The 13,989-nt window shown below is 48.8% G+C and overlaps 1 protein-coding gene across 3 annotated transcripts; it reads right to left on the reverse strand.

Annotated features, from left to right (window-relative positions):
• Positions 1 to 244: 244 nt before the first annotated feature.
• CDK20 (cyclin dependent kinase 20) lies at positions 245 to 7,898 on the reverse strand. 3 transcript variants are annotated; one of them, XM_082656781.1, is made up of 8 exons: positions 7,580 to 7,898; positions 7,104 to 7,217; positions 4,795 to 4,983; positions 4,424 to 4,545; positions 4,171 to 4,233; positions 3,312 to 3,435; positions 2,711 to 2,866; positions 245 to 1,223 (listed from the first exon to the last, which is right to left on the reverse strand). In XM_082656781.1, the coding sequence occupies exons 1-8, from the start codon at positions 7,652 to 7,654 to the stop codon at positions 1,026 to 1,028; spliced, it is 1,041 nt and encodes a 346-aa protein (XP_082512907.1). In that variant the 5' UTR covers positions 7,655 to 7,898; the 3' UTR covers positions 245 to 1,025. The 3 variants fall into 3 exon arrangements, with proteins under 3 accessions (XP_082512907.1, XP_082512908.1, XP_082512909.1); XM_082656782.1 differs by lacking the exon at positions 3,312 to 3,435; XM_082656783.1 differs by lacking the exons at positions 3,312 to 3,435; positions 4,171 to 4,233.
• Between the last annotated feature and the right edge of the window lie 6,091 nt (positions 7,899 to 13,989).

The raw sequence follows: 13,989 nt of genomic DNA on the forward strand, positions 1-13,989 counted from the left end.
GAATAAGTTTCTCTGATTTATCTGTTTTTATCTATCTGTGAACCAATACCACATTGCTTATTTATTACAGCCCTATAATAGTCTTGGTATCTGATAGGGTAAGTCCTTTCATCATTTTTTTTTTTTTGCCTTTTCTTCTGCTTCTGCCTCCTCTTAACCCTTTCATTTCCACATATATTTTAGAATTGGCTTACCAAATTATTTAATAAGAAAAACAAGAGCCAGTTCAGATTGTATTGGGATTTACTGAATTAACAAATGAGTTCCAGGAATGTCTGTCTTCTTATTTGCCCAGTATCTCTGAGTAAAGAGGAGGCCCATGTGGTCCAGGCTCACCCGTATCCTGAGGGTGATGTTGGTAAACCAGCTTAAGGTGTGGAGGGTCACTTATTGGGTCCCCAACTTGAGCCATTCCTGGGTCCTGATTTCTGCCAACTCACCTCCAAAAGGGAGCTCTGTCACATGAAGCACCTAGCAATCCCCCAAGAGTAAAGTAGCCATGAATAGGGCCACTTTCCCATTGACCACAGAGAAAGCAAGGGCCAGGGGATGATGCTACCTCAGCCACTTCCCTCAACTGGAAAGGAAGAGGGGCATACATCACGTAGAACTACCGGGGGGGTTTATAATAAATCTCAAAAGTGAACTAGTGTTTAATGTCTCTGAGAACAAAATCAACCCAAACTTTCCTTCCCACTTGGATTTCCGACATGAGGACATCCTAAACTCAGCGCTCCCCCAAATGGCTCTACCAGGACTGACCCTGACCAGGAAGGCAGCAACTAGAGAACCAGCCCCATGGCAGGCATGACAGCGGAACTCACTGCCTCCTTCTGATGGATCTGTTACCAGCACACAGATGGGAGGCCGACAGCACAGGCCGAGGGTCCCCTCTGCTGAGGCTGGATGGCCTGGCCAGGAGCAGGACCACTGTGGTCGAATCAGGCCAGAGCAGAAGAACAAGAGGCCTGGCTTGTCCTGGGGAGGGAAGGGGGGGACACGCCGGTGGGGCCTGGCCCAACGTCTCAGCCCTCCAGGATGAAGGGCCGAATCAGCTCTGGGTTCAACAGCGACTCCTCGAGAGGCCGGTCCACGTGGAAGTCATGGATGTGGGGGGGTCCTGGGGGGGCCTTGAGGGCAGGTCCCCCTGGGCGCTGAGGAATCGGCAGCTCCGAGGGGTGGGCAGGCAGGGGAGCTGTGAAGAAGTACTGGTGCAGGAGGGCCTGAGGGTAGCAAGCAAGGGGCAGCAAAAGGAAACTGGTCACCTCCCCGTCCCAGCTTCAGCCACTTCCCGCCGAGGAGGAGATGTGAATATTGCCCTGAAGAGTATTTTTCCTTCATCTGCTCATCGTTCAGGTGACTCCAACACCTCTGAGTGCTCACTGTTTGAGCACTGCTCCAGACACAGGAGATGCAGCGGTAAACAGAACAAAGAGCTCTGCCTTCAAGTTTTCCACAAAGTGAGGGGTGGGGGTAATAAACACGATAAAGAAGTAAGACAAACAGTGCATCAAATGATTAGTGCTGTGGGAAAGAGAAAAGTATGAGGGGGGGATGAGGAATACTGGAGGGGCTGCAGGCCTGAAGAATGGTGAGGGGAGGCCCTTGGGAGGTGGCGTTCAAGCAGAGACCTGAAAGGTGAATGAGTGAGGCCTAGGGACAGAAATGCACAGACCCCCAGAACATGAAGGAGCCCTGGGGCCCGAGGGGAATGAGCAAGGGGAATGGGAGCTGGCAGAGTCACAGAGGTGATGGCCCCAAATGTGTGATGCCTGTGGGCCACTAGGACCTGGCTTCTCCTCTGAGGGAGCCCCAGGAGGGCCCTGCAGGTGAGGATACGACAGCCTACCTGGACAAGGTCCCTCTCTCTGCCACGTGGAGGAGAGACTAAATGGGCAGGAGAAGCAGATTCTGGGAGGCGATGGGGGGGGTGGTGGTGCTTAGACTGGGGGCAGCAGCAGGGGGCTGAGAGGTGGTCAGTTGGCCTCAGTACACTCTGAAGGTGCTGCTGACATGGGAACTCGCCAGGGCCATGTGTAAACACACGCTGCTAGTGCCGAGGGCAGGGAGGGGAGGCTGCCATGAGGCCAGATGGCCAGGTACACCCGACAGAGGCCCTCACACCATCAGCCATCAGCCCATGGTCCTCCCCTCCTCCCCTGCCTTCCAGCCACAACCCACCCCTCCTGGGTCCTCCTCTCCAGGCTTCTGCTCATCATTTCTCTTGGGAAAACAGCTCCCCATGCTTAAACTTGCCCTTCTCCAGGAAGCCTTGCATGACCCCAAAGTCAGTCCCAACAACCCTCCCCTCGGCTCCCACAGACTGACAGCCCTGCCTCACCACAGGGTGGAGACCCCACAGGCACAAGTCATGTCTGTTCACTCTGGATCAGGGTCCAGGACAATGCTCAGCATGTGCAGCTGCTAGTAAATTCTTGTTGAAGGAATGAAGGGATGAAGAAGCGAGTCACCAATAACCCGAGACTCGCTCTTCTGCGAGGTGTGCATGCCCTTCTAATGGGCCACCCCTGGCCACCTGCCCTCTAGGGTCCCCTCTAGGATCCACTCAGGAGAGGCACACCTGCCCTGCACCCTCCTACCCCTGGCTCCAGGGGTTCTGGTCCCAGCCCATCACATGTTCTGAGAATCTCAACCTGCTGGGTCAAAAGGGCACAGACGAGGAGGGTCAGGGCAATGGGTGTCACCCTACCTGGGAGGCTGCAATGCGCTGGCGTGGAGGGTAGAGGAGGAAATGCCCCAGCAGGTCCAAGGCCTGGGGAGAGGCATCGGGCAGCACCTCCTCCAGGGGCACGGGAGCCTGCTCCTTGAAGGAGATCTTGTTGTAGTCAGGCAGGTCCTTGATCTCCTGGAGGAGAAGGGGGTCCATCAGGGCCGGCACCCACACCGCCAGCCCCCTTAGGTGTCAGTTCTTGCTCCCTGTCACCTACCTGCTCCCATTCACTCATCACTCCCCCATCCACGCACCCCTGCTCACATGTCACTCATGACATCACGTGCTCACTCAGTCCTTCAGTCCTTCCTCCACATCTCAGGCGCCTACTCCATGCCCAGCTCGGTCTGGATGTGTGTGTGCTGGGGACGGGTGAGAAGGGATAGGGCTTGGGCCCTGGCCCTCCCACCTCCAGCAGGGCAGGGGTGGAGGAGATCCCACGCTGGGCCAGGACCGAGGTCCGGGAAGTCAAGGAGGCATGGGACCACGAGAGAGAAGGTGCGGGTCAGGGGAGTCACTAGCTATTGGGGTAATAGAAGCCACCCGCCCCCACCCCTCCCCACTGTAGGCCCCTGCAAACCGGCCAGACTTGAGGACTGGGGGTGCCCAAGATTCGAAGCACACAGCAAAGCTGTTCAATGTCATTCTCCCCTGGGAAAAGGGGGGACCCGTTCAACAGCTCCCCCAGGATGCAGCCCACAGCCCTGCAGATACAGAACCCAAACAACTCAGAGATCTCATACCATGGAAACAGATCTCCCCACACCAGCACCCACACCTCACACTGCGGTCAAGATACCCACAAAGTAGACTTCAGGCTTCATAGCTAAGGATACAGATCCCCAAACAGTCAAAGACTTCAAGCCTAGAACACAGAGCATATCCCCCTCTCTAAACAGCTCTCAGGCCTCAACTCTGGAACACACATCAACCCCTCAACAGTTCTAAGACTTCTCAGAGCCTCACATTCTGGGACAGACTGCCACCTCCTCCCATTCTGGGGCAGACTCCAAAACGGCCCCCAAATCTCAAACTCTTAGGCATACACAAACCATCCTACCCCAAATAAAGGTTCAGGGCCTTCATATCCAGGGACCCAGGTCTCTAGATAGCTCAGGAATATTGCAACCTGGGATATCACCCCGTGCATAGCAGCTTAGATGCCCCATGCCTCAGACCACCTCCCCGACCTCAGCCCAGAAGCTTCCTACTGGGACAACCACTCTGATCCCACTTGACCCCTCCCAGCTCAAAACTGTCATGGGGAAGAACACTGATCCCAAACTCCTCAGAGATACTCTAACCAGGGGAGACACCTCCATGGCAACCTAGAGCTCACGGCAGGAAAACCCCCAAATGGCTTAGAGACCTCAATGCCCAGGAGGAAAAGGTGACCCAACAACCCACATTTCCCCTTGCCCAGCCCATAGGAGTCTCACCACAGGTCGACACCCTGATCATACTGGCGGGCACCATACAGGAGCTCAGGGGCTCGGTACCACCTGTGAGAGGAGGGCAGGTGGTCACAGCCAGGTCACCGGTCTGTCAGGAAGCTGCCTCGGAAGGTCATCCTGGCCCCCACACCAGCCCCAAGGGTACTGTTTGGACAGAAGGTCCAGAAGCACCTCTTCCTAGCAGGAGGGTTGGGGCCTGTCTATTGCTAGGTCCTGCTTGGGAACTGGTCCTCCCTACCTGGTGGCCACCTGGTGCGTGTAGAGACGGCTGCCATCTGGGGAAAAAACCCGGGCAAGGCCAAAGTCCGCTATCTTGAGCTGGCCCGAGGCACTGATAAGCAGGTTGGCTGGTTTCAGGTCCTGAGAGCACCAAAAGAGGCATCAGTTCCTCCAGAGCCCCCACAGGACCTCGGGTTAGGAGGGCTTGGCAGGCTGGGCACCCAGGTCGGCGCAAGACCAGACCTCCTCCAGGGCCCCAGCCCTGGCCTCATACCCATAGGCCCTGCCCCCTCTGTCCCTTTTCTAACCATGCCCTTCATCAAGGGCTGGCCTACCCACAGCCCAGCCACCACCACCCCAGGTCCCACCCCAGCCCATGCTGGAACTGACTCGATGCACAATGTTGTTGGCATGGCAGAAGGCGACCCCCTTGAGCAGCATCTGCAGGTAGCTCTTGACCTGCGCCTGGGCCAGCGGCCTCTGGGCGTGGCGCACCACCTCAGCCAGATCTGACAGCATGAACTCGAAGGCCAGCACGAAGCCTGCGCCATGCGGGAACACGGCCTTCAGCTGTACCACCTGCAAGCGGGGCATCCCATCAGCCACCAGCCTCACATGGCTCAGACTCTCTCTGGGACCCTCAGCCCTTGCACCAACAGAGGACCAGGCAGGCAGAGATGGTGGCATGAGATCTGAGCTCAGAATCAGGGAGCTTGGTGATCTCTTGCTTCCCTCTCCCAGGAGAAGGCAAGTCCCTACTCTAATGCTCCAGTAAACACTCAGGGAAAAGGAGGTCTAAGAAAGGCGACTTAGGGCAGTGTCTGGTCCCCCACCCAGCCCACGAACTGGAAAATCACCTGGAAACACACACACACAGGTGATCACAACTCCCAGCAGTGGGAGAGCAGGAGACATGTCATATATACTTCCTGAGGGCCCACAAGGTCACAAGGGCAGGCTGCACAGTAGTGAACAGGAGCAAGGGCTGGTGGGTCCTGAAGGACTTTAAGGAGTTCAGGGGACAAATGACTGACAAATGACCAAACAACAAACATATAGGGTATTTTGATGAAGATTCTGATGAAGAAAGAAGAGAAGGCATCTGGGAAGGAGCTCTGGGCCAGGGGACAGCAAACACAAGGCCCAGAGGCAAGAACAGGAAGGAGGCTCCTCTGTTCTGCACTCCTGGAGCCTAGACAGTGCTTATCATGGGAGAGACACTTAAGAAGTTGTGAATGAATGAAAAAAGAGGCTGGAGTCGGGTGGAAGCAGATGGTGACAGTTCTTTCAGAGTGAAGAGAAGCCTCTGGAGCTTTTCAAGCCAGGGAGTGGATGATTTTATGTACATTTTTTGACTGTGGAGTGGAGGCAGTGGCGGGGGGGCGGGGGGGCAGGGGAGCCTGCTGTAGTTGTTCTGATGAGAGGTGAGGATGGCCTGGGCCAGGGTAAGATCTGGAGTGTTTTAAAGATAGACTCTTCAGGACTGCTGATGCACAGGAAATGGGACCGTATCACCAGCTTCCTATGGGCCCTCCACCTCTCCCACACACAAGCTGTCAGCAAAGCCCTTTTACTTTCCTCAAAAACAAGAATGGCCATATTGCTGTTTTTCTGATGTTGAGGGTAGTAGACACTCATTTTACAGATTGGGACAAACAAATACATTCAGATAATACCCAAAATTATAATGAAAAAAACAGCAAAAGAAAAACCCTATCACCTATAGTCAACCTTAGGAGTCTATTCCACCAGACTTTACAAGAGACATGGCACACACAGACATGTATTCATATATATATACAAAATATTTTCATACAAAACCAAGATGACACATGCAGTTTTATAACATGCTTGTGTTACCCAATATATCAAGGACATCTCCAGAGAATAAGAAACAAGTCAGAGTATCACCCACCCTTAGGTGGGTGGACCTACCCTTGTCACTCCCCAGGAAGTTAAGCACATCCTCTACTCAGGACATGGACAAGAAAGAATACCACAAAGAGAATGAAACTGGGTGTGTGAGGTGTCTCTCCTCGTGTGCGCACAGCCCCTCCCAGGCCTGTCACAGCACAAACCACGCCAGATGGGCGCTGTAGCCTTTGTCCATCTCCCCTACCACACTTCAGTTCTCAAGAGCAGGGTAGGGGCTGGTTTCTGTGTTGCCAGTGGCCAGTAGAGGGTAGAGTCTATGGGAGGCTCCAATGTTAAACCGTCCTGATTCTGCGATCAGACCTGGGCCAAAGCCTCCACAGACAAGTGGAACAAGTTGAGCACCCATAAGCTGGTGGCTGTGCCTCCTCCCCTGGCCTGAGATAGGGAGAGCCTGAATGTGCCTTGCGGAGCAGAGGACAAAACTCAGAAGGACAATATACATAAAGCAGTTAACCTGGCATGCAGAACATAACAGGAGCTCAATAGGTGGCAATTATTATCTTCAGAAATCACTAAGTGTTTTGAGAAAAAAAAGGATAAGTTAGTGAATGAGCGAAGGAGTACGCGAAGAAATAAGTGAGTGAACGAGAGGGAATGAATGAGTGAAGTAATTGGGTGAATAAGGGTGAACAACAAGTGGAGAAGAAAGGGAGTGAGTGAGGGGTGAGGAAGCAAATGAGTGAACAGAGTGACTGCAGGACCTCAGAGTGGGAGTGAATGGAGGAGGGCGGGAACCAGCACCTCAGAACACCAGCCCCACTCACATACTGACTGTCCTCGATCTCCTGCAAGGCCTTGATCTCCCGCAGGGCCTGGCTGGGGATGCCATCCTCCAGCCGCCGCAGGGCCACCTTCTTGAGGGCAACGATCTCTCCAGTCTGTTTGGGACAGGACGCAGACACTGCAGCCCCATCCCCGGCTGGAAAAGGGGATGCGACGCTGAGGCCTGAGGCCCTCGTGGGGGTGGGACGCGCCCCCCACCCCGTGCTGGAGGGAAATCAGGGCTAGCAGGCGCAGCGCTGAGCAAACAGCTCAGAGACATCCACGCCACGCTCCTAGGAGGCACTCTCCGGAAGAAAGCACCGCTGGTAGCTGGCCGCAACCTGTACGCCCTCCACTCAAGAGAGCAAAAGAGGGGGGAGCACGCCACGAAAAGCTGCGGGGAGGCAGGAGCCCAAGCGTGGGTCGGGAAAACAGGTAGATCTCAATGGAACCGAAGGAGGAAGGGCTGGGTGCTCACCTCCACGTGCTTGGCCTTGAAGACGATGCCGTGCGCGCCCTCCCCAATGCGGCCCAGGATGCAGTACTGCTCCATAGCCCTCTGCCAGACACCCGGACCCTCCGCAATCACAGCCCCTCCCCGGCACCCGTACCTTTCCGCATTAGCCCGCCCTGCCTCCCGCGCCCAGAGGCGGCTGCCTAGCAACGGCGCAGGAAAGCGCGCAGAGGCCGGGAGGCCGAGGGCAGCTACAGGCGGCGTCCGGGCCTGTCTGCGCCTTCCCCTAGGCCCTCGCCATCACGCCTCAGTGAGCTTCATTCGGCGGAAATCATCCCTGCGCAGACCGTGGCAGCGGGAGCGACACCCACCGCCTACCCCTCGCAGCACTGCCGGACGTCACGTGACGAGTGACGCCAGGTTACGCAGAGGGGCGGGGGCATGCAGCCTGGGAGCAAGGCGGAACAGCCTTGGGAGCGGGCTACCTAGGCGGGAGGGTGGAGCCGCTCTCCGGGGTGGAGGCGGGGCACTCAGCGAGATGGGCGGGGCAATCAGCTGGGCGAGCGGGGGCACGGGGCGGGGCCGCACAGCCGAGGGCGGGACCACGGCGCCGAGGGCGTGGCCGAAAGGTGACGGGGCGGGGTCGGCTCCTCGGGCAGGCCAGGGTACCCTCGCCCCCATACGTAGAGGTGCAAGTTTCTACCTGTGAGAACCTACAGGTGTCATTTCCACCTATGACCCCAAAGCCAATGATTGAAGAGAGACGGGTTCGGATCTGCATTGTGGAGGGAGCATCAGTTGGCAACATGTAAAGACAACGTTTAAAAAGTACAAACTCTGACCCGGAAAGTCCATGTCTAAGGGCTTCTCATGAGGAAACATTTGGAGGAATTTGCAGCCTGAGTGATTTTTAAGAAGTTCATGCCGTGAAAGGATGTTGACAAAAAACACAATTAGTTTTTTTTTTTTTTTTTGCGGTACGCGGGCCTCTCACTGTTGTGGCCTCTCCCGTTGCAGAGCACAGGCTCCGGACGCGCAGGCTCAGCGACCATGGCTCACAGGCCCAGCCGCTCCGTGGCATGTGGGATCTTCTCAGACTGGAGCACGAACCCGTGTCCCCTGCATCGGCAGGCGGACTCTCAACCACTGCGCCACCAGGGAAGCCCACAGTTAGCTTTTTAAACTTCTGAAAAGGTGCTCAATCTCATACACAATGAGATAAATGGAAAATAATCTACAATTTTCCATCTTTGGGATAGCTAAAGATCTCAGATCTAACAGTCCATTTAATCTTGAAGAGGCAGCAGTGAGTGGTGGCGTGAAGCAAGATCTTAATTCCCTGCCCAGGAATTGAACCTGGGTAGCCTGGATGAAAACCAGGAATCCTAGCAACCACACCCCTTGGCTCTTGCCCCCTGTGAAAAATGCATTTCTCATGGAGGCAAAACTGTAAAAACAGGTACAAAGTTTATTATTAGAGACACAGCACAACAACAACAAGTGGGAGAGCACACAGAGAAACAGTTTGTTTAGTTAAGACAGGAGCAAGGCAGAAATGCACACCTGGGCACAAATGGTGTGGGCGTCCTCCCTAATGAGGAGGAGCACAGTAAAGAGGAGGTTAAGTCATTTATATAAGGCAGTTCTTCTGGGTCTTTGTGTACCTTTGGCCAATTATCTGGTTTCTTTTTCCACACCTGACCTGCCCTAGGACCCTCCCCAACATGCATGCGCAACTTTTTTCTAATATGGATTTCAGCCCAGAGGCCTGTGAGATGGCCTTAGCATCACATATTATGGGGTGGTGCCCCCTCCCTTTTGACCCCCAACGAGACTTTCTGCACATGTGCCCCAAGGGTGGGAAATGTATGACCCCTTGATCTTTTAACAGGGTTTAGTCCCACTCTGTCCCTGCAATAAAAATGTCCAGTGTCCGGTTATTTACCCTATTTCTGTTGCTGGTTTTTATACTGCGGTGCAGATCTCGAAATATAGACAGGAGTCCAGTCATAAATATGTAGTCCTGGAGCCCATTTATCTCTTGCTTCAGGAAATGTAAACAGGGGGCTGGTTATGAATGCCCGGCCTGGAGCACATCTTCTTCTCACCCCAGGAAGGGCAAACAGGAGGCCAGCTGTAAATGTCTAGCCTGGAGCCCATCTATCTCCTGCCTCACATTGGCCATGCTGTGGGAAAACAGGAGCTTTCATATATTTCTGAAGCGTTGGCAATGCTCATCAAATTACAACTGCATATCCCCTTGGACCCAGCAAGGTCTCTTCTAGAAGTACCTCCAACAGATATATTGCGCACAGCGAAATGATATGTTCAAAGTTACTCATTGAAGCATAGTTTGAATAGCAAAAGATTAGAAACACCATAGATGCCAATCAATAGGAGACTGTCTAAATTCTGATACACCCATCAAATGGAAAATTATGCTCACTACCTTAAAAATGAATAAGGATGCTTTTTTTATTACAGTAATAGGAAGATTTCTAAGATGTTTTGTTAATTTAGAAAAGCAAGATGAACAACAGAGCATATAGAGTACCACTAGCCACATAAAAAGAAAAGAAGAAAAGAATATAAAGAATGAATTTTTGTGCATTGCAGGATATCTGGAAAATACTCAAGATTTCATGACTGTGCTTACTTGTTGAAGGGACTGGGAGGGTTGCGGACAGGGTAGGAGACAGATGTTTCACTGGGGCTCTTCATATTCTTTGAGATGTGAACTGTATAATTTACTAATTCTTAAAATATGTAAGAATTTTCAGGCTCAGAAATTCTACTTTGTTCTAACAACTTCAGAAGAAGGCCTTAATGTCCATACAAAGATGTTCACCCTGTTTGATGATGGCAGAGGCCAGACAATAACCCAAATATCCCATGGAAGAGTGGCTGAATAAGTTATGAGAGTAACTTAGAATGACATGCTTTACTGCTATTATAAATGGTGAGGGTAGACACAGTGGTGGAATTCAAAAGGATGGTCTTCAAAAAATAGTACGGGTCATTTGAAAAGTCATATGAGGAAGAAATGTCTATTGACCCAAATCTCAAATCATAAACGAAAATTGATTCCAGATGGACTGCATACCTAAATATAAAAGGTAAACAATGAAGCTCTTAGAAGAAAACATGATATCTTAATGACTGTGGGTTAGGTAAGGATTTTCTAAATGAGGTTACAGAAAATACTAAAAGGGAAATAAAAATTAGAAGTCGGACTTCATCATTAGTAAGAACATCTGTTCATCAAAAGAAACCATTTAGAGAGTGAAAAGCAAAGCCACAAAAAGGGACGTGGTATTGTAACACATGTATCTGACAAAGCACTCATATCCAGAACTTATAAAGAACTCTTACAAAATCATAAAGAAGAAGCAAACCTTCAGAAAAATTGGCAAAACCTGTGATAGACACTTCACAAAAGGTGACACCCAAATGGCCCATAACCATTTGAAAAGGTCTGTGCTAACTCCACTAGTCATCAGGAAATTTCAAATCAAAACCATAATACAATATTACTATAATCACCAGAATCATTCCACTCCTAGGAATTTAACTTGGCAGAAATGTGTAAATATATATATATATATATATATATATATATTCACCAGAAACACAAAAGAATATTCATAGCAGCACTCTTTTTAATAGTTCAAACCTGGAAACAACCCCAAAGTCTATAGTAGAATAAATAAATAAATTGTGGGATTTTTACCTAATGGAGTGCTACACGGTAATGAGAATAAACAAAGCATAACTACTAGCAACAACATGGATGAATCCCAAACACAATGTTCAGCAAAGACACTTGACACAAAATAATGTAAAATGGTGCTTCTGCTATGGAAAAAAATATAGCAGTTACTCACAAATTAAAAATAGAATTACTCTTTGATCCAGTAATTCCACTTCTGGGTATATATCAAAAGAATTAATAGCAGGATCTTGAAGAGGTATTGGCACACCCATTTTCATAGTAACACTGTTCACAATAGGCAAGAGGAGGAAGCAACCCAAGTGTCCATAGACAGAGAAATGAATAAACAAAATGCAGTATATACATGCAATGGAATACTGTTCATTCTTAAAAAGGAAGAAAATTCTGACACATTCTACAACGTGAATGAACCTTGAGGACATTATGCTAAGTGAAATAAGCAGGTCACAAAAAGAAAAATACTGTATGATTCCACTTATATGAAATATGTAGAGAAGTCAAATTTATATCAACAGAAATTAGATTGATGGTTGCTGGGGCCTGGAGGGAGGACGAAATGAGGTGCTGTTTTTTAATGAGTACAGAGTTTCAGTTTTACAAGATGAAAACTTCTGGATATTGGTTGCACAATACTGTAAATATACTTAACACTGTTGAACTGTACACTTAGAAATAGTTCAAATGGTAAATTTTATATGTGTTCTTTTCCACAATTAAAACTATTTAAATAAAAAAATTAAAAATAGAATATGAAGGGCTGGTAGGAAAATAACAGTAGATCTAACATTTAGGAGAGGAGGAAAAGGGCAAGGCTGAAAAATAATATTTGAATAAATAATGACTGGAAGCTTCACAAATTTGGGGAAAGGCATAACCTACAGATTCAAGAAGCTGAGTAAGAATAAGCCCCCAAAGATCATAATGCCCAGAAACAGCATAATCAAATTACTGAAAACTAAAGGGAAAAAAAGCAAAAAAAAAAAACCCAAACCAAAAAAAACCTTCCTGAATGCATCCATAGAGAGATGACACATTGCCTCCTGGAGCAGAATGTCTCTAATTCCTGTGATTTCTCATTAGAAGCCATGGAGGCCAGAGGGAAATAGCACAACATTTTTCAAGTGCTAAGAGAAAGGAGCTGTGAACAGAATTCTATATCCAGGGAGAATATCCTACAGAAATGAAAGTGAAATGAAGACACTCTCAGATGAAGGAAAACTGAGTGAATTTGTTGCCAGCAGACTTAATTTGAAAATTGCTAAAGGAAGTTCTTGAGACAGAAGGGGAATGATAACAGAAGGAAGCAGGGAATGTCAAGAGTGAAAAAGAAGAATAGAAAGGGTTAATATTTGGTGAGGATACTAGATTATTCTCCACTGAGGTTTTAAAAATTGCTTGATACTGAAAAACAAAAATAAATTATAGCGTTGTTTGAAGTAGTTCTCAGTGTATTCAGATAACATTTAAAACAAACAATATTTAAAACAGAAAGCAAGAAACTGCTAAAAAATCAGGATACAAAATTAATGCAGAGATTTCTTGCATTCCTATACGCTAATGATGAAAACACTGAAAGAGAAATTAAGGAAACACTCCCATTTACCATTGCAACAAAAAGAATAAAATACCTAGGAATAAACCTACCTAAGGAGACAAAAGACCTGTATGCAGAAAACTATAAGACACTGATGAAAGAAATTAAAGATGATACAAACAGAGGGAGAGATATACCATGTCCTTGGATTAGAAGAATCAACATTGTGAAAATGACTATACTACCCAAAACAATCTACACATTCAATGCAATCCATGTCAAACTACCAATGGCATTTTTCACAGAACTAGAACAAAAAAATTCACAATTTGTACGTAAACACAAAAGATCCTAAATAGCCAAAGTAATCTTGAGACAGAAAAACGGAGCTGGACCAGCCCCTCCCATCAGGAAACTTGCACAAACCTCATAGATAATCTCATCCACCAGCGGCAGACAGCAGAAGGAAGAAGAACTACAATCCTGCAGCCTGTGGAACAAAAACCACATTCACAGAAAGGTAGACAACATGAAAAGTCAGAGGGCTATGTACCAGATGAAGGAACAAGATAAAACCCCAGGAAAACAACTAAATGAAGTGGAAATAGGCAACCTTCCAGAAAAAGAATTCAGAATAATGACAGTGAAGATGATCAAGGACCTTGGAAAAAGAATGGAGGCAAAGATTGAGAAGATGCAAGAGATGTTTAACAAAGACCTAGAAGAATTAAAGGACAAACAAACAGAGATGAACAATGCAGTAACTGAAATGAAAAATACACTAGAAGGAATCAATAGCAGAAAAACTGAGGCAGAAAAACGGTGAGTGACCTGGAAGACAGAATGGTGGAATTCACTGCTGTGGAACAGAATAAAGAATAAAGAATGAAAAGAAATGAAGACAGCCTAAGAGGCCTCTGGGACAACATTAAATGCAACAATATTCGCATTATAGGGGTTGCAGAAGGAGAAGAGAGAGAGAAGAGACCTGAGAAAATATTTGAAGAGATTATAGACGAAAACTTCCCTAACATGGGAAAGGAAATAGTCACCCACGTCCAGGAAGCACAGAGAGTCCCATACAGGATAAACCCAAGGAGAAACATGCCGAGACGCATAGTAATCAAACTGGCAAAAATTAAAGACAAAGAAAAAGTATTGAAAGCA

Source organism: Grampus griseus (genome assembly GCF_964374135.1).
Source record: "Grampus griseus genome assembly, chromosome: 6".
NCBI classification, from domain to species: Eukaryota; Metazoa; Chordata; class Mammalia; order Artiodactyla; family Delphinidae; genus Grampus; species Grampus griseus.